The 26,140-nt window shown below is 39.2% G+C and overlaps 1 protein-coding gene across 11 annotated transcripts in view; it reads left to right on the top strand.

Annotated features, from left to right (window-relative positions):
- SOX5 (SRY-box transcription factor 5) overlaps positions 1-26,140 on the top strand; it is an 857,385-nt gene that overhangs the window by 644,428 nt on the left and 186,817 nt on the right. For all 11 annotated transcript variants that reach the window (XM_050968476.1, XM_050968460.1, XM_050968468.1 and 8 more), the window contains 2 exons: positions 13,106-13,278; positions 16,269-16,337. In XM_050968476.1, the coding sequence (XP_050824433.1) occupies positions 13,106-13,278; positions 16,269-16,337 (242 nt within the window). The remainder of the gene's footprint in view (positions 1-13,105; positions 13,279-16,268; positions 16,338-26,140) is intronic.

Below are 26,140 nucleotides of genomic sequence, written 5' to 3' on the forward strand. Positions count from 1 at the left end.
TGATCCTCCACTCTCTTCGGACTGAGTAAAGACTCTGAAGCATGCTCTGTACTAAGAAGGCAGTCTCTTCCAAATCCCTATGATCTTGTTCTGTTGGAGGGCAGTCGTTTTTCTCCTTTCCTCTCTTTCCCCTTCACAAGTTAAACTTGAAAGCAGCAGCAACTATAAGATAACACGAAAGAAATTCAACAGCTCTTTCAGTCTTGCCTAGGGGGCAGGAGGAGGATGGGGAGCAAGCGTGCAGCCTCAAAGAAGAGTTTTATTTGCTTTAACTTTTGTTTTTAAATTTCATATTTTGAACACAAGTTGAGTTATTGTTTCATAGCTTTGTTCAAAGCCTCACAGCCAGTGCATTTTACTGGAACTGTGGTTCTATGGCTGGGGGCATGGTTGTTAGGTGTTTGGATCAGGTTTGGCAGTAAGCTGCGAAAACTGGCGCTGGTTTATTTTTCCTACTGACTGCCGTGACAGTTGCAATTATTGTGCATTGTTTGTAGGTGGCTAGAAAGAAGGGAGGATACAATAGCGTGTTGCTCTCTGGGGGTAAATGAATTTGACTTACAGGTTCTTGTGGGGGGTCATGCAGGCTGATTATTTAGTGCCCAGGAATGTGGTTTTCATGCCACCGCCAGCCATGAGCGACTAGCAAACAATAGGTCAGTGGTATTGCAGCTGTATTTAGTGAGACAACATGAAAGGTGTGCAAGTTGAACTGTTTTATACATACACACACACACAGGCATTGTACTGGAAAGAAGTAATGTTTTTTCCCTGCTATGTGAACATGAGGTTAACAACAGTTTTTCTACTGTAATTTTTAAATTCTGTAGATATATATTTGGCTTGGCAACTGCATTTAAAAAAATTCTCTATTAGTGATATTTGGAAACACGTTCTCAAATAGTGTCTTTTTTATTAGGACATTCTGGAAAGTGTACAGGACTGAAGATGTTTTGCCCAACTATTTTGTATAGTAAATAGTTTTTTCCATTTAAATGTTCAAAATTTCATTGTGTTTTTCATTAGATCCAGGGGAGTTTTACAGGGTTGTGTGCTGCAGATGCAGCACTAGGTTGCTTATTGTTATTGCCTGGGTTTATGTCATTAACATTGAATTATAGTGTCTGGTAGAGGCAAAAATCAGAAGAAGATTAGACTGTAGCAAGAGTCTTTATTTTCTGTTCCTGTTATTTCTGTTAAATAAACAAATGGTAATATTTTACCGAAGGTGGGAAAGTATGTGCATTAGCTAGAGCAAGCACCAGCGACATCAGGATTCCCCAGTTCTAATCCCAACTCTACTGCTTACTTGTTCTGTAATTTTCAGCAAGTCTTTTAATATCTCTTTCTCAATTTACCTATCTTTACAATGGGAGAAGCAATACTTAGTCATCTTCCAGGGGTGCTCAGAGACCTAATTATTAGTTGTGTTACACTTTGAGATCATCAGCTGGAAGGATCCATATATGTCCAATTATAAAAGAAAAGGGAAAATTAGTGTTTTATTCTTGTGGTGTGAATGTATGTGTGTATTCTGGAAAAGTTCATCCAGTTTCATAAACATTTCAGGGATATCATCTACATTTAAAATTGGGGGAAACTTCCAGAATCAGTAATATCTATAAAAAAATGAATTAAACAAGTGTATCCATTGTATATTGTGTGTGTTTGTATAGTTATATAGCAGAGGTGGGCAAACTACGGCCTGCACGCCGCTCCTGCCTGGCCCCTGAGCTCCTGGCCCGGGAGGCTTGCCCTGGCCCCTCCCTGGCTGTTCCCCCTTCTTTGGGTAGCAGGGCTGCGAGCTCCTGGGGCAACGCAACTGCAGAGCCTGGCCTGACCCCGGTGCTATGTGCTGTGCAGTGGCGATGGCATGGCTGGAGAAGGGGTGGTTGGATGGGGGAGGGGCCCCAGGGGGGCAGTCAGGAATGAGAGGAGGAATTGGCTGAGGCAGATGTCCGAGGGGGCTGTCGGGGTAGGGGGGGCAGACCATACAATTTCTGAAACCTGATGTGGCCCTCAGGCCAATAAGTTTGCCCACCCTGATATATAGTAATAGTGGATGGAAGAAAAGTAAAAGCCTGAGGATGGAAGCTTCCAAGGAGAGCTTATTTTGAAAGTCACACAATTTTGAATCTGCTCAAAGCAAGTCAATCCTTAATACACTAAATAAAATTCCAATATAAGATGCCCTTTAATTCTTTCAAAGCACCAAGTAATTAAGTTGTTAAAAACTTTTAAAATATGTATTGAATTAGTTAGATATGTTTAAATAGAAATTCTTTCTACATCCACTGATTTTGCAAATGGGTTCAGAAAAGCCCATTGGATTAGTCATGGATAACGCACAGTGAAGCAGGATGAGTTTCAGAGCTGAAACTGATCACCTACAGGAGTTCGATTTCCTCCCAGTTCAGCACAGCACATTAGCTTCCATGTAGTATAAGGTGAGAGTGGTTGTCTTCCTCCATAGCATTAATATCTGCTACAGCAGAGGCCCCATATAGAATGGACCAATGGCCTGGTGCAATATGGCAAATCCTAAATTGCTGTGTTCCACTGTCTCCACACCCGGAAAATGCACCGCTATTGTTAATGGTATTTCATTTCCACCAGTGTTAGCATTGTTAGAAGTCCTATTGTAGATGGGAGGTGTCAGCTGGTGCGACCCCTTCAAGCACCTGAATCGGCCAGCTCTCAGCAGATACAGTGGTAGCATTCAGTGGCCCTTCCACACTAGGTTTTCCAGTGTTGCTAACACTAGTTGGGTTGAACTGGCATTAGCAATGGTGCGAAAACTTTGAAAAACTTTCCTAGCATGCATAGGGCTTTTGTGTTAATCTAATTTATTTCCCATTTGCCAGAAGTTAATATATTTTGATATATCCCCTACTTAACTAATTTTGAATCCGTATAGGGAATTACAAGACAAAAGTTTGAGCTGACTTCTGTTTACAATCTTCCCGATTTTGCTTACTTGCAGAATTAAAGACATTGTTTAAGAACTGTCGTGCCTGAATCTCTGAAAGTCTGGGCAAGTCGGAATCTGCATTTTTTTTAAAGCCCTCTCTATTGCATGGGATAGTTCTCAAACAACTCTGGTGAACTCTTCTTTTCACCTCGTGTAAAAATGAGGAGTCATTGGGGCAAATTTGGCTCTCAACTGCACCCATTTGAAAGCAAGTCAACTCCAGTGAAGTAACTCTAGGTTTGAATGAGTGTAGTTGAGAGCAGGATTAACCCACCATGCCTAATCTTAATGCACTAACCCATATATATGTGACATAGACATTTATTTTTAAGCAGAGAGCTCTGTTCCATGTTGTATGAAATATCAGTATAGGTATTTATATTAAACTATGTTTGATGTATGACAAAAGTGTGTTTGATGAAGACTTTAATCTTGCTTGTGTGTAGTGAAGTCGGGGCATGGGGGGTATATGCAGTGAACAGTCTTATGACTGCCAATAATGAATTAAGAGAAATAATCCATTCAGTGATACTATAGCTCATCAGAGCCGTGAATTAAAGACATATGTTATGTAGATTCAATGTATGGATTAAAACGGATAATCTGTGAGGTGACACACAGAATCTTGAGATAAGTGGGCTATGCAGATTCAGTATATGGATTGTGACAGATAATTCCATTTAAGTAACACTGGACAAGTTGAAGACAAGTAAGCTTGGGGTAGTGCTCAGGTTATGAGCAGTAATCCAGTGAGTGACATGTTGGATCTCATAATCTGTAAACTGAAGAAAAGAGAAAAAAGTATTCCACATTTAGATGTGGGAAAGGAGAAGGAGGGGGGGATTATTCATTGGGCAAAAATTGGGTTTAAACCTTTAACTAATAAAGCACAGATCCCCAGGAGATGTGTGAAAGCTGAGCATTCCCTTCATAGCTGTGTGAGTCTGCATTTGCAAATTATCGTTTGAAAAATGTTTGCATGGTTCTGTCAGATGTGGAACTGTGGTATTCTTTTTTATGGAAAGTGTTGTATTTGAAATAGGAGAGAGAAGGAGAATGAGAGAGAGCCATAAGTAGAGGAGATAAGATACATGGGGTGGTTGGCTTCTTAAATATGATAAATTCAACATTTATTGCAACCTACTTGGTATCATCTTCTCTCTGTTTATTTACTTTGTTTTTTTTTTAATAGTAGCAATTTGCTGACAATGAGCTTTGGTCCTTTGCTGATATTCCAGAAGTACTGGAGTGGGGAACCTGCCCAGTGGGACACTGGGGAACCTAAATTTTAAGTATCAGAGGGGTAGCCGTGTTAGTCTGGATCTGTAAAAGCAGCAAAGAATCCTGTGGCACCTTACAGACTTAACAGACTGTTAGTCTATAAGGTGCCGCAGGATTCTTTGCTAAATTTTAAGGACAAACTTGGCAGCTGCTGAAATACTGTAGGTTGATCAGAATACCATGTGATACTCTCAGCCAGCCAAAAAACAGAGAGTGCCAATCGAGCCACACCAACGCAGTTTCGCTTTCAGGCAAATTTGAAAGACTGAAATGGACACTGTGGCTGGAGGGAGCTATTCTCATTTGTCCCTGCAGGTGGAGGTTAGTCCAAGAAATGGAAATGGCAACAATGTCTTGGGAGGAGGCAACCAAATAGGATTGGATGAGATACTGTTAAAATATCTAAAAATATTAAAATCGAGACCTTTGTGACAAAGTAGTTAAAATGCTGCTTTCAAGCTGGACTGGAGTATTTCAGCTTTTTCTATGAATAGCATTAAAAAAATCAAATCCTACTTAACCAAATTCCTCTTCTATTTTTTTTAAAAAGTGGGGTTATCAATAGAGGGGGAAATAGTCTAAAATTGAACTAATTTAAATAGCAAATGGCAATCGCTTTATTTTGTTTGACCATGTGGAGGCCAAACCTCTCCATTTAAACGTCATCCAGAGCATTGGCTTAAAAAAAAAATGCTAAAACCAGTGTCCTCTTTGAGTTAAAAGTACCTCATGGATGCGTTGATAGAGATTAATGTTCTGAGCTACATTTACCAGTCAAAAGGAAGCATATATATATATGTGTGTGTGTGTGTGTGTGTGTATATATACATATACACAAACACACTTCCTTTTGACATATATATATGCACACACACAAACCCGTACACACACACTGTATACACACACACACAAACACATATATTTTATGCTGGGTTTGTCTTTTGCTGCTGTATAAAATTCAGAACATGAACCAGCTAGCATAGTTACAGCTTGTTGCCTGGATGGGGGAACAATGAATAGCTGCTGAGAAGTAATCCTAATATAATGTTGTCTATTCTTTTTGTAACCTTGACAGTAAATAACAAACCTGGTTAAATATCAAGCTTTGTTTGCAGCCTACCGTACCAAAACTTTTATGACAATCAATGTTGAATATTCATTGAGGACTTATTTCTAGCATTGCAGAATAGGTAATGTACTGGTCTGTTTCAGAATGTACTACTGAGCAGAAGGCTATGTCTTTGTCCCTACAGAATATTCATTTTTGAGGGTAACAGATAAAGCTTATTGTTCATCAAGTGTTTTAGTTCATTCCAAGCCATCTTCCTTGAAGGCTAAAAGTTTCAGACAGTACACATGCTCAAATCAAGATGAATATTCACCTTCCAGGCTGTTATTCCAAAAAGAACATACTTTATTTGTTAAAATACAGAAGAACATATATTACAGAAAACTGTAGATAGACAACTGTTGTTGTTTTTTTTTCTTATTGTAAGCTATGTTTCAGCTAGTACAAATCAATCAGAAAGTTTCCTTCTATTAAGCTGATTTCACATATCAGTATGGAGTCAATTAATTTAACAAGCTAGGTAGCTGTATATTTCAGACATGCATTGTAGAGTAATGGTGGCCACTGTGTACTGAAGTTGGCTTAAATTCTTAGTTGAAAATGCCAATTTTCAGATTTTTATGTTCTGGCAATCCCAAAGAGTTACTGGCTTGAAAATCATCATCCCAGCTCAAAATAAATACTCATTGTAGCTATTTCCATAGCACTGAGTTGGAAGCATACTGAGGTTTGTATGCATGTACAAACACACACTCACAAACACACAACAGTGATACAGCATTAATAATTTGGTTAATCAATGACTGGTAATAAATGTTAAAAATTTCTGGTCAAAGACAGAAAAAAGGTGTTTAAATTCCATACTTACCCCAGCCAGCTATGTCTGTTTATCAGGGTACATTTCCCGAAAGAGCATAACATAAACTCCCCATTGCCCCACATACAGAACTGCTGTTGACGTCAATGGCAGTTCCATGCGTGGATCAAGGGGAGAAAATTCCCATTTAAAATGAATACTACCAGGCTTTAACACTGTGATTTTAAAGGGAACATAACCAAGATAAAATTAATGCACCAAATCTGAAGATGACTTATATCAAGTGCAATCCCATTGGCTCCAATGGATTTGCATAGGGTGTAAATTAGTACAGAACTGGACCCATATATTTAAAATAAATCCCTGTGTGTTTCTAGCTACACCTAAGATTACTGAAATGGAAACAACAAAAAATCAAATATACACTTCACAATTTATGCTGTTAGTTTGTTTTGCATTTCCCTCAGTTTGGAGAATGAAACTAGGCAGCTGATCCATTTCACTTTCCAGTTCCCGTTGCTTAGCACAGTAACATTGTGTTTGGGTTTTGAACACTGCAAGGGGAAGTTTAAATTGAAAAAAAAACAACAACCCCACAGTGGGTTCAAATGAAGTCCAATCCTGAAGTTATATCTAGACCTAGACATAGCTCCTGTTGATGCTAGTTGGGGCTGGGGCCGTGCAAGGACTGTGAGATTTGATAAATTTCCCCCTCATTTTTTTTATTTTAAAGTTTGTAAAACATTGTACCTATATTAAAGGCCCATCTCCACTTTAAAAAACATCACAAAACTAAGCGAAAAAATCCTTGGACATCACCAAGGTTTTAACTAGTTTCTGTATAAGTATGTTCTCATTCACACTATTTTACCGCCGTTGTGCCCAGGTTAAGGGTAAGGGACAACCCTTTTGTAACATGGTTCCCTGACTTGATTGGTTTTATAGTATAGGTATGGTCTGTGCTCAAAGTTCCATTTAGATAGTGTCCAAATTATTAGGCCCTGACCTACCAAAGGTTTACATAAGTGCATAACATGACAAACTGTGAGTACTCCCATTTAATTCAATGGGTGAAATCTTAGAAATCTTGAATTAAATGAGAGTTTTGCCATTGACTTCAGTGGAGCCTGGTTTTGACGAACGAGACTACTTGCAGTGCATAAAGTTGATTGTGACCGTACACAAGTCACTTAATCGTTGTGCCTCAGTTTCCCCATGTTTAAAAAAGTATTAAAAAGGGATAATAATGCTCACCTGCCTGCCTCGGGCTTTGAGAGGATTAATTAGTTATTGTTTTAAAGTGCTTTGAAGATAACATGAGCTCTGTGCTATATGAGCTAAGTATTATTACATTGTATCACAGCAAACCAAACATGTACTATTTGAGATATGTAGAACATCTTGAAAAAATAGCTATTCTCATTTAATGGATTTTTTTTCCATTTGTTCCCCTGTGTACACAGGATTTTAATTTTTTAAACAATAACTATGTTTTATGATATGAACATAATACAATGTAATTATGTTTGCCGGGTTTTATACTAGCACATTGTTTTCTTTGATTTTCTTTGAAAAACAGACACTCACAATTCAAAAACTATTTAGGTAGTTACTTTGATAGTAAACTGGCTCGGGGAATAAGTTTAACTATCTGTACTATTTTTTCCCCTGTACCTCTGGTTGATAATGTTCCTAGTTATGTGACAGTGTCACAGAGATTATACAAAACCATACTGCAATGTTTTGCCACTATCTCTTTTATCTTAGAGGGTGTCTGGTGGGGGTGGGGTGGAGGGAATCTGATCACTTGTCCATCAGCATCTAAGATTTATTTGACAAAAGATAAGTGTCATGGCTATCCCAGTTTCTGAGTTGTGCTTTCTAGGAAATTAAAATGAAATATTTTTTGCTGCTATGAGTGTCTAAAACCATTTGTCAACTTTCTGCTTGTTAGGTTTTGCACAAATATGATGAGGTTATCCTCTTACTTGAGCTTATATGTGTCTTCGCTTTAATGTACATTAAAATGTCACTGCCACCACCAGTCTCAGACTGTGAGTCAGAGCTGAGAATGTGTAATAATTTTAGTACTAAACAATATTGTGGACAGTGTCAGTTTGGGATGAAATACAGATTTAGCCTTAGAGAATAGCATTAACTTACTCCTCCATTAGTGCTACCTGCTGTGGGGGACGAGTGCTCATTGTGACTGTGTCCACAAATATGTTTTGTTCCCAGTCCCTTCCTTTATGCCGGTAGAGAATAAACAGAGGGGTCTGGAAAGCGTCTTCACTCATAAATGCAACTAGTCTTGGGGTTTGCTTTGATGCCTATATGTGTGTGGGCTTGTTTGATAAAGTTCCTGGTGGAAAATCCACGTTGTGCCACTGCAGTGCTAGGGAACAATTAGAACAGTGTGTCCACCTGGAGCAATGTATCCTGAACAGCAGGTGGCCTGGTGGTTAAAAAGCTGTGTTAAACATGAAAAGTGCATTTGTTGCGGATTTGATGGTAATTCAGTGTAATTTTAAGGGCAGTCATCATTAGCCCACCTTCCTTTTCCTTTTCAATACTTGTATGAAATAGTCTAACTCATTATCAATTTGTACATTGCCACAATGGGCTGTTCCATTTTTTAATCACTACACCATGGTGTAGACTTAAAGCACTGAAATCATGTGAAGAGGATATGAATAGTATAGACTTGTCTCCAACAGCCAGAGCCATTTTAAAGTCAATTATCAACAGGACTAGCTCTGAGCAAGTTTAATAGGCAAGCTGCTGGAAGTGGCTGCTGGGGCCAACAACCTGTCCACAGTAGGGTTCCCAACATTGCTACCAGCTTCACTGATGTTAGCTATAGTGAGAGCTTTTTGTAAACATTCTGAAGAGTTGCATGACTTTGCAGTTGCCATTACGGTGTCTTTCATTGCATAGTTAGTAACATAGTAAGATATAATATTGAGGTAAATTTTAAAAAATCTCTAAAAACTGAAATCATATTTAGTGACAAGTGACAAGTCAGCAGTCATGTGCATGGTGGTTAATATCTGAACCTCCTCATGTTGCATTTTAAGGAGTAGATAGTAGCAAATAGGACAAAGTGTCACCTTTTCTGCTTACATGCTTTTTGCATGATCAGCAGAACAGGCATGTACATGAAGGGAATATGTTTTTGAGTTCTAACATCCACTTACATAACCACTTTCAGTTGGTCTTGATATTGGTTTAACAGCAGCAGTTCAGGCCATCTGGAGCCTGGTTTATACTACAACTCCAGCTAATTTTAAAATGAGGTAGTAGAATCAAATTTAAAACCAGTTAGAATTTTAAGGGCTATTTTCCCAATGTAAATCAGGCCTTATTCTTGACCAGATAGCATTTCTACTTGTTCTTTAATTCTGAGCAATAATTATGATGAGCATGAGGATCAGTTTTCAAAGGCAGCATTATATTCAGCACTTATTTGTTAAAAGTAGATGAACAGTTGTTATAACTCTGTGCAGTACCCAAAGATGAATACATAGTGCACAGAAAGAGTTGATTTTGTTGAATACATATTGATAGTGACCAAAACATGTCTTTGACAATGGTTAGATGATCAGTGTGAAATATGCCTAAACCAAGCTCTGAACCCATATCTAATTTAACTGTGCTTCTGCAACTTGAATAAAGCTGTCGATTTCTCTTTGGGAGAGATTTATTGCTCATAGAATGGATTAATAAGATTAAGAGACAGTTTAGGAAAGTTTAGAGGTGTCTGAAATTAGGCAACTGTCTCTTATTAGTGCCAGTGTGGTGAGTGTTTTGTCTCTCTTAGGCAACATGGTCTGGGCTTAGAATACAGAACCAGGTGTCAGAACTCCTGAGTTCTCTTCCTAGTTCTGCCGTTATCTAACCATATGACTTCTATCAATTTACACACCTGAAATACTTCTCTACTTCTAAGAGTTGTTGTGGGATTTATTAATGTTTTCTGAGTTCTTTGAGATCCTCAAATGAAAGGCTCAGTATAAATTCATATTACTTGATCAAATCATATTAGTTGGCTGTCTTTGACAAATATCACTATATTTTTAAAATACGTTATTTGACAAATATTTGTTCTTGCCCGTTCCTAGCTTAGAACTAGACAAATCCACACATACACCCACCCAGCCACCCTGTCAGTAAATATTTAGAATAAAATATATGCAAATACTTTTTTCAGTGTTCAACCAGCTCCATGTAAATCAAATAATAATTATTAGATTAATCTTTTCAGTGATACAAAATATTAAATGTTTCTTTCCAGCTAAGATCACTGGGCAAGAATAGTCCTTTAGGATAATTTAATTTGTATCACTTAGAAAACCTTCACATTCTCCCTCCCCCCCACACCTCAAAAAACAGCTAGGGAATGGGGGGAGTTGTAATAGACACTTCTAACTAATTGCATGTCCAGTGGCAAATCCATGACTAGTGCTCTTTGTCCCTGATGCTTGAAGTGAAAATTGTAACTTAAAAGTGTTTACTCCTCCACTCTTAGTATATTACCATAAGCTCCCATTCTTTCTCTCAAGTTTAATCAGAACTTTAAAAAAGTTCTATAGCTTCTGTTTCATTGCATCTCTCAAGTTTGCAGCATACCCACATGGAACTTTTGATAGCGTTAGCAAATATTCTCCGATTGATAGTGAGAATATTTTCCCATAGATCTTTCTTTTATTATGGGGTTTTAATAGTAAGTTCAATCAAGTGATATTACTTTTGTACCAAAAGTTTGACCCTATGTATTTTCCCAGATACATGGAACTGTCTACAAGTACTTAAAAGATTTGGAATTGGTTAAAGTGGAATGAAGGGAGTGTTGCTGGGAGCACTGGAAGAAAATAAGTGAATTTAAATTAAGCTAAATATCACAAAAATATCTCTAATGGTGACACGTATTAGACTGTGGAATCATCTTTCAAAGGAAGCAGTAGATGACTCACCATTTCAGAGAGGAATACTGTGTCCAGTTCTGGTGACCACAATGGAAAAAGGATGTTGATAAACTTGAGAGAGTTCAGAGAAGAGCCACAAGAATGATTAAAGGATTAGAAAATGTGCCTTGTTGTGACAGATTCAAGGAGCTCAATCTATTTAGTTTAATAAAGAGAAAGTTAAGGGGTGACTTGATTACAGTCTGTTAGTACCTACATGGTGAACAAGTGTTTAATAACAGGCTCTTCAATCCAGCAAAGACAGGTATAACACGATCTAATGGCTGGAAGTTGAAGCTAGACAAATCCAGACTGGAAGTAATATGTACATTTTTAACAGTGAGAGTAATTAACCATTGGAACAGTTTACCAAGGGAGTCATGGTAGATTCTCCATCACTGAAATATTTTTTAAATCAAGATTGGATGTTTTTCCTCTGTGCCTTATTTTGGGGAAATTCTTTGGCCTGTGCTATACAAGAGGTCAGGCTAGAGGATCACAAGGTCCCTTCTGACCTTAACAATCTATGAATCTGAAATTCAATCCAGAAAGTGCTGGTAAATATATTGTAAGGAAGATTCCTACACTGGCAGGGGAGTGGACTAAATGAGCTATTACCCATAGCTCTTTTCATGTCTGACTGATAGTCGGCTATGAGCATGGTTAGTGTAGTCGCCAGTTTTTCTTTTGTTGAATTGGAGAGCGTTGGTGACATTGGCAGCAGAACACTTCTCATATTTGAGAGGGGTTTGTGTGGCAGGGCTGTCCCAAAAGCAGACTGTTTTAAGAGGAGATATCTAGACAGAAGGCTTATCCATTTCCTCAAGCTTTTTGGGGAAGAACTTCATGGGCTCTGATTTCTGTAAGGGAGGAGACCTTTGCGACGGTTATGTTGTGTTGGTGGGTGCTGGTAGATTACCTGCGAGTATATTTTATTATTTAATTGATCATCTTTTCAATTCATGGCAAAGGTGCCATTGTTATACATAGTTTTTGATTAATACATTTTGATTTCTCTCTGATTTGTGAGGCTCTTACTACACTGTCCCCAGATCCCCTCTCATTCCTTTCTGGGTGAAAGGAAACCTACTGTGGAGAAAAAAAAAAATGGGATGGTGGTAATTGGTGCATATTTCTGGGGAAACATGAGCAGAACATATTTCTAGTGCGCTTGTAGATAATAGAAATCTGGTGTTTGTAAAATAACATAATGAGCAAGTTGGGTTAGTGATGGCAAGTGGCACAACCTCTTAGCTATTTCTACTCTGCACTAGATTTTAAAAAATTCTCATCAGTGGTAGCAACCCTGGTATCAGCTATTGGCATTTAACCACTGTATTATCTAACCCTGATCAGAGCAGAGCTGGGCAACATGGCAGCTAGAATGCTGGCAGCTGGCCTGCCCTGGGATACTAAAGAGAAAAAGGAAAAAAATCTTATGTGCATAAGATTTCTGTTCTTCAGCATGCCTATTTGTACAACGGGGATGATAATACCTACCTCACTGGGGAGTGGGTTTTCTGGAAACAGAAAATGTGGATATCTAGTTTTGACAGAAACGTTTTCAAAGCAGTTGGTTGTGAACCATGTGAAATGTAAGCAACTTCGAAAGTTTTCACAAAACTGTTTCTCCATGTTTCCATCCACTCTACTAAACAGGCTACTGAAAGAAAAGCGGGGCGAGCAGGGAAAGGAAGTATTATTAACCCCAGTTTTATAGATGGGTAACTGAGGCACAGAGAGAATAAATAAGTGAATTCCTCAGTTACACATGAAAATAGTGGTAGAGCAGGGAATTGAATGGTGCCTTAATCATCTTCCCTGTCTCATTTTTTCTGTGAAGAGTATGTCCCTAGTTGTTCCAGAGGAATGCATTGCAATATGCGTTGTGATTTTGCATATACTGTACTGAAATTCTGTTTATACTGAAACTGCCATTTAAAAATTACCCGTCTCTCATTTCTCTCTCTTTCCTTTACCTTTTGTCACTCTGTGATGCCCAGGGACTCCAGAAAGCCTAGCTGAGAAAGAAAGGCAGCTTATGGGTATGATCAATCAACTGACCAGTTTGCGTGAGCAGCTGCTGGCAGCTCATGATGAACAGAAGAAACTGGCTGCATCACAAATCGAGAAACAACGCCAGCAAATGGAGCTGGCTAAGCAGCAACAGGAACAGGTGAGTGATTATTATAGCGAATCTCATTCTAAACTCCTATTCATTGATGTTTAACTTTCCAGTAGCTTATCTTTGAGGGCTGAAATTTCTCAAGATTGTTCTTAGCCCAGAATTAATTTTTTCTTTTTGTTTTGGGCAAAAATATATCAAAGCATTTTTTTATTTTTCGTAGTGTTAAAAAATGGTGTTTTTTCTACTTTTCAAATGCTTATCCCACTATTTTGAGAGACAAAAACTCAAAATATTGTTTTGTTTTAGGAGTGCAAATAAAAACACAAATTCAGCCCTGCAGAATATGCCTGTGCCAATGGTCACTTGAAGTCAATGAGGTTGGTTGTGCATAACAGAGCAAAATGGGCCTTTAGATAGTGCAGTGCCACCTAAAAGTGCAGTTTGTGAAGTTTGAAAAAAACTGAATGAGAAATACATAAAATATAAACCAGTGAACCAGTGTGATACTTTTCGTTCCCATTTAAGAGACTGATTTTCAGCCCTCACAAATAAACGCATTTACCCTTTGCAGGCACAAATATGTGTTCACACTTATCCATATATGCATATATTAGAATTTGCATGCAAACCCATCTCTTTTCCCAATACTTTGTCTAAGTACAAATTTTCAGAAAAGTGAAAGCACAGATATGTGTCTGCCCAGCTTTGTGTAGACAGAAATTGAGGACAAACAGAAACCTGGCTTAAATTGTGCCCTAAGTGTGTGCTGAGTGCTGTTATCCAGATACACTATCTTGAGTGTGTGTCTAGCTCTAGAATTCTGCATTTTGAAATAAACAGATTTGAATTTATTTGATGGGTTAGACATTCCATATGTTATTTCTTGAATGTATTTCATGTAAACATGGGAAAACAGTGCATTTATTTGAATGTCTGATCAATTACAGTTCTTTCTTTTTTTAAAAAAATAAGAGTAAATTAACGAAAATACCTGTATGACTTATCTGAAACTCACAAAAGTATGGAAATCCATTCATTATTGCCACCACTACGGTAACTCCACCACATTGTATGTATATAATAAAGCATACCAGTTGACAACATACAATAGAAAACACTGCATTATGCACAAGAGGAATTGTGGTTGCTGTGGGAGCTATGTCTTTGTTTTTACTGGTGCTTGGATAGTTAAAATCTCATCCTTAATGCTGAATATTGTGACTGAGCTGTTCTGTGGAATTTCCGTCTCTTGAACATAAAACCCCCACAGAAGAAGAAATTCTCTAAGGGACAGTAGGAGAAATGAATCATCCATTAAATTAGAGTAGCCCGTTCACATTGTTGCTAGTATATAGACATAGATGGAGAGGCATCACTGGCAAGATCTTTTTGGCGAGACATCCATCAGGACCTGTACCCTTACCTGTAGAGGTCGCTATTGTTTTAATACCACCAAATAGTCCAAAAGAGAAAAGGAGAATAGAGCGAAAATCCAAAAAAAAAAAAGAAATAAAACAACCCCACAGGTTAGAAATCCTTGTAGTCATGCATTACATACAAACTGATTTTTGTAAAAAGTATGAACTAAAGTTATTATTTAATCATTAACAGTGAGCCTCTCTAAACACGGAAAACTTTTTTCTTTCCCAGGCTATCAAATCAGCTACAGATAGGAGTTTCATATGCTACTAGTTTAATAAAGGAAATTAAAACTTTATCTGGGGGGAGAAGCTCATCAGTTCTCCCCTCAATAAGTAGATTTTATTCCCATAAATGTTGAGACTTACATCAGGGGAAGAATACTCCCCCAACAATGCTTGCAATGCTCTGTTAGCAATTCACAAGAATGGAGATGTTCTGGTGACTGAAACAAAACTTTTGTAGAATTTAAACAAAAAGATGCTTTTTAAATTTAGCGGCATATTCCTCCTCAGCTCTATAGATCTGTCTACACTGCAGCCAAGGGTGTGATTTGCAGCTTGTATAGCTCCATTAGCTGTTATCTAGCTAGCCTGATAAATATAGAAGTGAAGATGTGGCAGCGCAAGTTCAGCCCATCTGTACAAGGCCATCTGACCTCCTTTGGTACGTGCTTGCTTGTGCAGCTGGCGCTGAAGCTTGCACTGCAGTATTCTCATTTCTAATTTCAGCAAGCTAGGTAGAATAGAGCTAGCATGGGTAACACCTGCATATGCTGCGAATCACACCTGTGGCTGCAGTGTAGACGTAATCTTTGAGTCAGAACTCTTTTTGTACCTTCTCATCAATTGTAAATGGGATCTGTCCCACAATCACCTTGCTCAGTTGAGGGGGAAGGATGGTCTTGTGATAAATACACAAGACTTCAAATCAGGAGACTTGGGGTCAGATCTTCAACAGGTATAAATTGGCACATGTACACTGAAGACACAGTGGAGCTATGCTGACTTACACCAGCTGAGGATCTGGCCTCTGGTTTCTGTCCGTGGCTTTTCTGGACATTGAAGCACTTAGTGGTTAAGTGAATTGCCCAAAATCAAGTACCAATCTTTTTGCCTCTATTTCCCTATCAATAAAATGTAGATAATGCCTTCCTCCTGCATTTCATATTTGTAAAGTTCTTGGAAATCCTTGAATAGTAGATGCTATAGAAGTACTGTGTATTCTCTTCTTTGCTCCTTTTTCCTCTTCCTCCTATTTGATGTCTTCTCCCAAGTGCTCTTCCACCAACAGAAAGGGGCAGACAAGCAGTATTCTTTAAGACCAGTGGCAATACGAGTCTATGAATTGGCTGATGAGAAGGGACTCATGTATCAGTCTATCCCTCCCCATCAGTTCTGACAGTGTTGTCCCCGAGGTTCACTTTTTCATGAACTGCCACTACCATGATGCGCAAATGTGAGCCTCCTGCCTCTGTGGCACATCCAGCTGCTGCCACCCACATACCACAATGTCACTAGCTTAACAGAGTGGTGTCAAGAACTAAGAAAGGTGGGAAATTCCTATGTAACAATTCTAGGAGTATTGGTACAAATTTTACATTTGCAATTTCTCCGCAGATTGCAAGACAACAGCAGCAGCTTCTGCAGCAGCAACACAAAATTAACCTTCTTCAGCAGCAGATCCAGGTCAGAGATTGTCACCCTACCTATAATTCTTAATTTTCACTTTTCCCTTCCTTCTTCCAACCCCCTTCAGTACAGCCAGAGTCTTTGTAAGAATCTGTACAGAAAGATGCTGGTATTGTATTTTAAGAAAATGGATAAGGACGTTACTTGCCATTAAGCACTAAGGGTGGGATTCTGCAAACCTTTACACTTATGATTAACTTGATGCATATTGGAAGCACTATTGATTTCAGAGTGCCATTCACATGAGTAAGAGTTTGCAGGATCAGACTTTGGAACAGTGGCTCTCAACCTGCAGCGCATACCCCACAGAAGTGTCTGTAGCGTCTCTTGCAATTGTTGGGTGGGGAGTTACAGATCTCCTCCAATTCTATCTTGAGTCTTCTGTTGAAACAGTTTTGCCCAGTCTTTTGCACCCAACTTCCCCTTAGGAATCAGGAGAACAGTCTAAAGCATTTAATAATTCTAGAAGGGACTCATTTGAAGCAAGAGCCAGCGAAAGGATTCTGGAGAGCAGCTGAGGAGGTGAGGTCACAAGTGGCTGTGTGCGTGCTCTGTCAGCGAAGAAGATTGCTAACTCTTGTACCAGAATGTTATGGATATAATTATATTTCATTTTCACCTGATATTGCTTCTTATTTGTTTCTTCATCTTCCTTCCTATGGTAGTATACGTTTTATGCTCTGAGAGTCAATAGCATGTTATATTTAAAAAGCAAAAAGTTTGTTCCTGCTCTCTGATGTTCCAGTGCACATCACCTAATTCCTAAAATCATTGATTGTACTTGCTACTAGAGATGGATCCAAAAACCTCAACATGTTAAGAAACTTTGGGACTGGACATTTGTGGCTGGATCTCCTAGATCCAAAAAGCCTTGAACTTTGAGGAAAGTTTAGATCCAGATCCAATCTTCATGCCTCGGGTCCATCTTTAATATTCAGCATTGCATAGCAACTGGTTTTGTGTGGCATGAGCTGATTTGCACTGATTAAAAATGTGTGTAAGATACAGGGCTGTGTGCAGTTCTTAGATGAGCCATTGGCAGCCACACTAAAATCAATAAGGTAGCATGTTGTGTAAGTCAGAGGATACCTTGGCCCCTAATGAATGCGTTGCTATGCTCCATCACATGATCATTTCAAGATGTCACATATCAACCTGAACCCAGAAAAAAATCATTTAACATTATGGTGGGTTTTCTTGTGAATTAAAGTTTAAATCATGCTCTTAGTAAAACTAGTGTAAATCTGTTGACTATAGTGGAGTTGAACGGAGAAGAAAATTTAGACTGGGATAGTTAGGTATTACAATCTAGTCGTGAAGTACAATAGAAGGAAACTGAGTTTACCTTCCTTTTGAAAAGTTGTGAGGCAAATAGGGAAGGGCAGACTGCTTTATATAAAGCAAACTCTACCATGGGCATTGATCTAAAACTGAAATCAATCCTACACTCTTTTGGAAGATTGAACATTTTGGTCAAGTTTGTTTCTTTAGTTCCACAGTTCTTTGTTTCTCCTTCTCATCTTTATTTTTGGGGACGTATGGACAAAGAGAAGTGGGTGCCTGACTGCCTTCTTTGAGGAGGCATTCTGTGGAGGCCAGTTGCTTTCTTATTTCTGAATGCTGTTGTTGACCATATAAAATACAGTACAATATCCCATGACTCTAAGTTCTGTATTTACATGAAGCCAAAATGTTTTGGACTGTTTTTGTATTATAAATTTTATGAGGTAGGTAGGATGGCGTTTTTGCTGGTATTGGAGGGTGTCTTTCCTTTTTGAGTATGTCAGTTGAGAAAAGTGGACAGCTGGGAAAAGCTGTGATTGGATATGGTAATAAAAGGGAGAGGTTGAATTTGTAATTCCTTCTCTTACGGCATGCTGTTGTGGCTGTGGGTATCAGAAGGGTTTCTGGACTTGGACTAAAGGTGTGTTGTTAGATTGTGTTTGCTAGACTCTACCACTTTACGCTTCAACTCAATCCATTGGCATGTGTTAAAGTCTATATTGCCTTGTCTATTCTAGAATCTTAGAACATGTTAGTTAGAATGTGGTAGCTAACGCATTCTAACAAGACATCATCTCTCCTGTACCATGACAAACCCTTGGACTGCTTTTAACCTGAATTGGTTTCAAATTTAAAGTGGGAATGGAATATATATTTGTAAATCTTCCTATCAGAAGAATGACATCTCCACTTGGCAGTGAAAAGGAGTTTTAAATAAGGGTTTGCACGAGGGAGAGGAGCGGGCCTGGAGTCTTATAAACATAAACCATTCAAACTCTCAGGCTATTTGAATTGAGGAGCAAAGGCAGTACTCACAGGGGTGATACCATTGCATCCTGACACTATGCTTAGTTCCCTCAGTGGGAACAGTTCCCTCAATAGGGTTTAGATCAGGACCCAGCTCAGCTTCCTTTTTGTTGTAGTATTAAAAACATATCTCTTTGCACTACTTATTGTATTTTTTTTCTTGTGTGTTGAGCTTGCGCATACTCCTGTTTTTTAATAATACAAATCAGCTTGAGCCCATACTTTTGCTTGAATAATAAATTGAGGTTTTAGTCTCTTGTTTATAAAGAAATATCTGAAGTTTACATGAGTTTATAATCATGGCACAATCTCTAAGTAGCTAGATATGTAATAATTTATAAAGCATCTCAAATCACTCTGGTAAGTAGATGCTATAGTGTTCCGTTCGTTCAACAGCATCAGGATTTCTCTGCCCAGACCTTTCTGTAATCCCTCAGTCTCAGTTGCAGAAAATGATGGGCCAGATCCTCAGCTGGTTTACAACAGCATAACTCCACTACAGTCAGTGGAGCTACACTGATTTACATTAGCTGAATAACTGGCCCTATCACTTTAGTCCTTTCATAAACTGTGGCAGGCAAAGTACTAGACTTCTCATATAAGACAATTTATAATGGCACTAATCTTTGTTAGAGTCTTGAGATTGGTAGGCCCAACTTGGACTTATATAGTTTTTTTCTTTATGCCATCTCTTTGTAAAATGCATGCAATTCTTTGTGTTGGTTGGGAGATTTAAAAAAAAATCTTTATTGCTGCATCTTTAACAAAAGTCTGAAAAACAATACAAGAAACCCTACCATGACAAGTGATGAGAGAGAGAGAGGAACCAAATTTTAGTTTTAAGTTTCTACTTATGAGCCCAGAGTAAGAGGGGAAGTTGTTTTGATAAACAGTGAGTAAATTGCAAATAATAATAATAATCTGACCCTGTTTCTTTTAAGTGTAGAGTGTAAAAATGAAATAGGTCTTCTCTGGGGTACTGAAAAATACAGACTGATAATGAGATATAGAGCCTTTCATCTCTGGAACCCTGACCTAAGTCAGTACTAAATGAAAGTCAACTCACTACTTCTCTGATACTTGTTGCTGGCTTAGGAAATGAGTTGATGGCCTGTCTCAACCCATTGTCTAGGGATATGGATGAAATTGTGATCCTATTGAAGTCAATGAAAGCACGAATTTACCCTGGGTGCCTACTTCACACAAAACACTATCTGGAGCTGGTACCCTTCTTTAGGCAGCTACATCACAGAGATCAAGGTTTGAAGAGATTTGGAGACATCTCATTCCTCTAGAGATGGTTCCTTGGCTTCTGCCCATCTAAATAACTGTCACTCTAACCCCTAGTAACACATCCCCATCCAACTCTCAGTGAAACAGCCAGGAAACAGCCAGGTCAGGTATAAAGTTTTAAAAAAATATAAATTCTACTACTAATAAAAATAAATATTTTCTTTCCATGGAATAAACGAACAGTTGGTGGCATAGAGAAATAACAATTCCAGAGGGAAAAAGTAGCCTATTCATTATAAGGAAATGGAGACAGTGGCCTGGTCACTCTACTGTATGGATTACACAAAATGGTTAGTGAGTTTCACGACAGGTTAAGGCTGGTGAAATAAAATTGTGACATGAAAGTCAAATGTGCACAGAGGCTATGGGTTCCGACTTTTTGACCCTGCCCTAACTAGTCTATCATGCTTCTGTCTCACAGGGCCAGAGTTTTTAAACAAACTGCCTTAGATTTATTGACATGGAAATGTTCCTACGAAGTTGGGATTGCTATTTGACTTACGTACAATTGAATGATTAGGCTGCAGCAATGAACCCAAACTATATATGACAAAGGATTCATTTTACTTGAGCCAAATTTCTCTAAACTTATTAGCGTTGTAGTAATTCCAGATAAATTATTACACACAAAAAAAAATCTAGTGAAATATTGTATTGAAAACATAATACCTTAATGTTAAAAAAAAAAAAAAACCCGACTGACCTGCTGATTTATGACTCCTTTCTCTGAGTGCGCTAAGTTGGAAACATTTCCCTCTCCCATTACACTTACGAAACAAACACCAAAAGTTGCAGACAAGCAGGGATAGATTACAAGGTATATTGCCTCTTTGGAGGATGGGAAATGCTGAATGTAACTACAGTTCAGTTAAAGTATCCACTTCTGTGGTGCAGAAGAAAGACGTGATAACCACTTGCGCACAGAAGAATGTACCAGTTGCATGGGTATCCAACTGAAAATACACATCCCCTCTGGTTACACAGAGAGGCAATGTTCATTAGAGCAGGGCTGTGGGTTTGTCTGCATATATGAGTTGGCAGGGTTTAAATAAAAGTTTAATGTTAAACTAGTGCAACTTTGTGTGTAGACTAAGGCCAGGACTCTGTATCTGACCACAGTTGAAGGCCACTTGTACTGCAATTTATGCTTTGGAGAAATGGATATAATCATTTTTATCTGCTTTGCAGGGTGCACTGGAACTAATTTGTAAGGGGCTTTATATATATTCTCCATGTGTTTTTAATGCCGTTTTAGAGACATGAAAATGAAAAGGTGTTTTTCTTACTGATTTCCATTTGCCCAAGTATTCAGTTTATCTTGACCTGCTCTCTCTGGATCTGCTGTTCCAGTGGGTCTGCTACTATTTTTTTGTAACTCTTTCATTTTGCATGAGCAGCCCCGATAATGCCAACTTGTTTTTCAGAACAGATCCTTAGCTGACTGTAGCTGCAAGAGCAAGCAGAGGAGTACTGCACTGTTGGACCTTCAAATGTTGGGCTAGATTCTGCCCTTGTCCTTCACAGCCATGCTAGGGAGAAACTCATCCTCACCTCCACCAGCTCCTCCATGCAGCCACAGAACACCTACTGGCACCAGCTGGTGGGCTGTCATGGAGCCAGGGCTCTCAAGGCTTCTGGGAATCCTGGTCATTGGCAGCTTGCCTGGCAGTGAGCTTGGGAGCTGAAGTTTCCCATACTCTCCCCACGTTTCCCCAGAAGACAGCCTGAGGGGCTATCCAGGATTCCTGAGGATCCACGCACACCCAACTTCCTGGCTGCCCTCCCATTATCAGTCCAGGGGTTCCTCCCCTCCTGTCATTAGTCAAGGGATTTAACTCCCCCCCCCCCCGCTTCCCAGGAGCAGCACTGGCAGACAGGGAGATCTGGGACAGGCGGCAGCAATACTGGTATGAACCCGAATCAAAATATTCCCATTCATGGGGAAATTCTGAGGTTTGAGGTTTCAAAATCTTGAGCACTTGGAATTTCCGGCAGGATGGATATCTGATTTCTGACCAGCCCTATTAAAAAATCTAGCTATAATTTTTTTGCAGGGAGAGTGGAGGGAGTTTAGGGTTGTTTTAGCTTTCTCTGCCACACAGAATTTTGAAAAGACATAGGTTAGAAATGTCACAGAGTTGTCATTAAAACAGTCCAAACAAGAAAAGACAATGGACTGATTCTAGCTTTACATAAGTATATAAAAGCAAACTGATTTCAGAATGCTTTATGTATCATGATTTGCCACACAGATGTTAATTTGGGTGAGTAATTTTTGTTTGTTGGCATTTGGGTATTTTGTTTGTTTAACTGCTCAGGTGAGCAAGCATCTGTTATCCAGAGTTTACGGAATGATCTTTAGCCCTAATATTTCATACTGTTTGTATGTAACAATTCTCTCTTTGTATTTCTTTTAAGTAAAACAATGAGATTTTGATTAGTTTGCTATAATGTTTCAAAGAAAATATAGGCAGTTTGGAGGCAGTTGTTGCTTGTTATGGAACACAAACTATATATAGCACTGTAAATTTACATGGCAACGTAAGGAAATGTCCCAACAAACTTGCACTTTAAATTTTACTGCTGGCACAGTTCAGCCTTCTTCAGATTCGATGCTCAGTTGGAAGGCAAACATCAGCAGTGTACCACAAGGGATAAATCCTATGAGCAAAGAGGCTTTGTGCCATAGGTGCAGCCACTGCTGGGAATGATGGTGATTTCTCCTCTCAGCTCCTTATTATCCTGTTGATACCTGCTTCGGGGCAGCCTCAGGACTGGTGAAGTTTCACTCTAACTTATTTTTTTAACCTGGTTGCAACTCTGCTTTGCACAGAGAATTTTTAAGGAGTAAAAGTGTTTCAATCTGGTCATATGCTGTCTCTGCCCCAGGACCCCATTTCTGAATTCCTGAGGAAAGAGTGACCTCAGAGCAGTGCTTCACAGTCACATGACCTCTTTGCAGCTTGCCACCCCCTGTAAACTGGAATGATGCTAATTCCTCTGTATTTAGGGGACCTCAACACATATTAGGGAGAAGTAGGGACAGAATGTTGCCTACGTCAACCAAGACATCAAACTAAGGGCCTGATTCAGCTCCCATTGAAGACAATGGAAAGGTTGTCATTGATGTAAGTGGGAGGTTTGTTCCCATCCTTCTTCCTCCCTATTCTGCAAAACTGCTTTCAGAGCTGGTTCAGTCCATTGAGCCAATTTGTTTTTGTTTTGTTTTTCTCCATTGCGAATATGCTTTCAAGAGTCCAGGTCTCTTTGCTAGCTGAAATTGCAGTCAAACCCAATGGGCTTATAGACTGGGGATCTTGTGTCCAGTTTCATCATGTGTCACGAGCAGCTGTTTTCCTGCATCTTGTAAACATGGGCCTACTGGATTCACTGAGACAGGCCCATGAAGAAGTCGCATTGCAGCCTTTCCCATGACTTTGCAACCTTTTCCCAAACAACTGAGGTTACTGGCAAAGCAGCTATTCAATTGTTTCTCACAGAGGCTCTGCAGCTGATATCCTCTTAGTTATCATAATAGGACTTGCAGAAAAACCCTTGGGAACCTCAATTATTTAAAAAGAGAAAGAGAGAGAAGAGGAAAGGGTCAAGATGTGGAAAGGGAGGAGTGAAAAAAATCTAAGCTAGAAGTCAGAGTCTACGCTCTGAGTGAATTAATCTTTCCCTTATGTCATCACATGTACAGCAAGTAACGTGTGCGTTGCTGAAGAGAGTGATGCATTTACCATAGACAATCTCTGGGTCTGCAGCTCCTCCATTATTGTAAAAGTTAATTCAGTGCTAGTGAAAGATGCCAAATGGGCAATCCTCTGTTATTCGCAGAGCAACCTTCCATCAGTCAAAGCCACAGAGATCACTTCTAGAAGTGAGAGAGTAGTTCACTGTCAGGCTTGTCTACACTCAGGGTATAGACAAACTTCAGCAATCAGTGCAGCTGTACTGGTTCTGACTCTACGCATATTCAAAGGAAAGCTGGGGTTCAGTTGAACTAGTTGAGGTTTTAGGGTTAAATCATGATTAGGTCAGTCACTACAAACCCCGGCTTGTCTTTGTCTGCACTTCATGTAGCTGCCCCACTGCTGACCCTAATTGCTGATTTGGTGCTTTTTCCAATATTCTCAACCTGAGCATTCAAGAATCAAGAAGTAGGTCCCAAAAATCATGGGATTGGCTTTAAAATCATGGCATTTTAGAGAATTAACTTCCTTTTATTTGCCTTCTGATGTTGGAGGCTTTAAGTATCACAGTTTCCAGCTTTTCCCCACAACCATGAGGGTTAGAAGCTTACTTAAAACAAAACAAAACAAAAAAAAAATCATGGTTCCAGGACCTATAGTTATGAGAAAAACACTGAATACCATAAGAATCACAGTACAATCACCAGAGCTGCCAAAACTATGAAAAAAGGCCTCAGTCCTGGATCTTTCAACTGAGGTTGCCAACCAGGTCTTCTATTTTCAGCGCCCCGTCTTTCTAGCTTCTCTTCCAGATTCTGTCTCCAATTTCGTAATTTGTCTCGATCGTGCCACATCCTCTTTGGCTGCCATCCCCAGTACCCCTGCTTCCAGCATCCCTGCCTTCCACATTACTAAGCTGTCTCCCTGCCAGGTGTCTTTCACCAGCTGCTATTGTCTGCCTAGCCTCCCTTTCCTTCTCCCATTTCTACTCAGTATTCCATTGGCTTTTGTAACTGGTTTCATCATTGGCTACAGAGAGTGTGACAAATTTCTAATGTTTTTGGTTACAATCAGTGTGTGTCTGTGTATGTGAATGCACTGCAAGGAGCAAAGGTACAAGAGGGAGAAAGAAAGTGGTGTTGCCCATTGAACTCTCATAGGAACAAGGACTTTAGTACACTGCAGGATCCCAATCTCACCCATATGGTGAATGCGTAGTCATGAGCAGTTTTGTTGTGTAGCCAAAAAAGGCGGCGGCGGCGGCTACAGTAAGGTAAGTCGGGAGATAATAAAATTTTTACTGCTGGCTGGTGGAGGTGTTTCAGATGTGTTTTCTTTATATCTTCTTCCGCCCCTAATTGAAGATGCTTTAAAATTGAATGACTAGCAGTCAAAATGTGTTTGCTTCAAGCTGAGAAGAAAAATGCTGGTGTCTCTGCTTCCAAACTGATTGCGCTTTGTACACAACTGACAGCCACAGTCACTTTGAGTGACTGATAAGTGGGAAGCTTTGCCACTTATCAAGGAATGCACACTGAAAAGAAAAGACTGGAGCCGTTCAGATGCTTTGGCATGTTCAAAATAACATCTCACATCAGTCAGACTCAGAGGCACTAGAAGACATTTCAAAATAAACTTTATATCTATCCATCTTTCTATCTAGAGGCAAAGATTCAATTTAACAGACAAATCAGTGTGTGGCATTGCATAGATTCTGAAAAAGAGAACATCATTATAAGGGTCACAAGTTGTAAGATGACTCAGCTAGCTACATAATTTGAGAGCATTTGTTGTTGGGTCTTACCTCTCTAAGCAGACTAAATTTGAAAATTCATAACGACAGATCTCTACAGTGATTTCTTCAAATTGTGGAATTTCACCCTTGTAGGCCAAGCGATGCTTGATGATATTTACAGTTTATATAGCACCTTCCATCCCAAATAATCCCACAAAACTATGAGCCAAATCCTGGCGTGATTTACACCACATGCAATAGTACTGAGTGACTAAATGTGATGTGCTGGGACAGCATGGCATTATTATTATTAATGCTGTTATTTATCAATTTGTATTTCTTGTAGCACCTAGGAGTCCCCATTGGGGACCGGAATCCCACTGTGCTAGACATTGTACAAATACAGAACAAAAAGACCGTCCCTGCCCTAGAGAATGTACAGACTATAAGACAAGAGACAATAGATACAGCCAGAGAAAGGGAGAACAATGAGACAATACTGTCAGCCTAATAGGCAGTGATCTCAGCAAACCAACAACTTACCTGTTGTCAAGATTTTCGTAGGCCTCACAGTAAAAGAGGAGAGTTTTATGGAGGGTTTTGAAGGAAGATATTGCATTAATTTAGAATATAATTTGGTCCATTATGCTCACTTAAGAACCACTATGTCAGTCAATGAATTGAAGCCATTTCTGGGATACAGCATGGCAGCTATTGATTGCCACATGACAACAATGATTTACAAGGGAGAATGGTGACAAATATTG

The sequence above is a fragment of the Gopherus flavomarginatus genome, chromosome 1 (genome assembly GCF_025201925.1).
Source record: "Gopherus flavomarginatus isolate rGopFla2 chromosome 1, rGopFla2.mat.asm, whole genome shotgun sequence".
Classification (NCBI taxonomy): domain Eukaryota; kingdom Metazoa; phylum Chordata; order Testudines; family Testudinidae; genus Gopherus; species Gopherus flavomarginatus.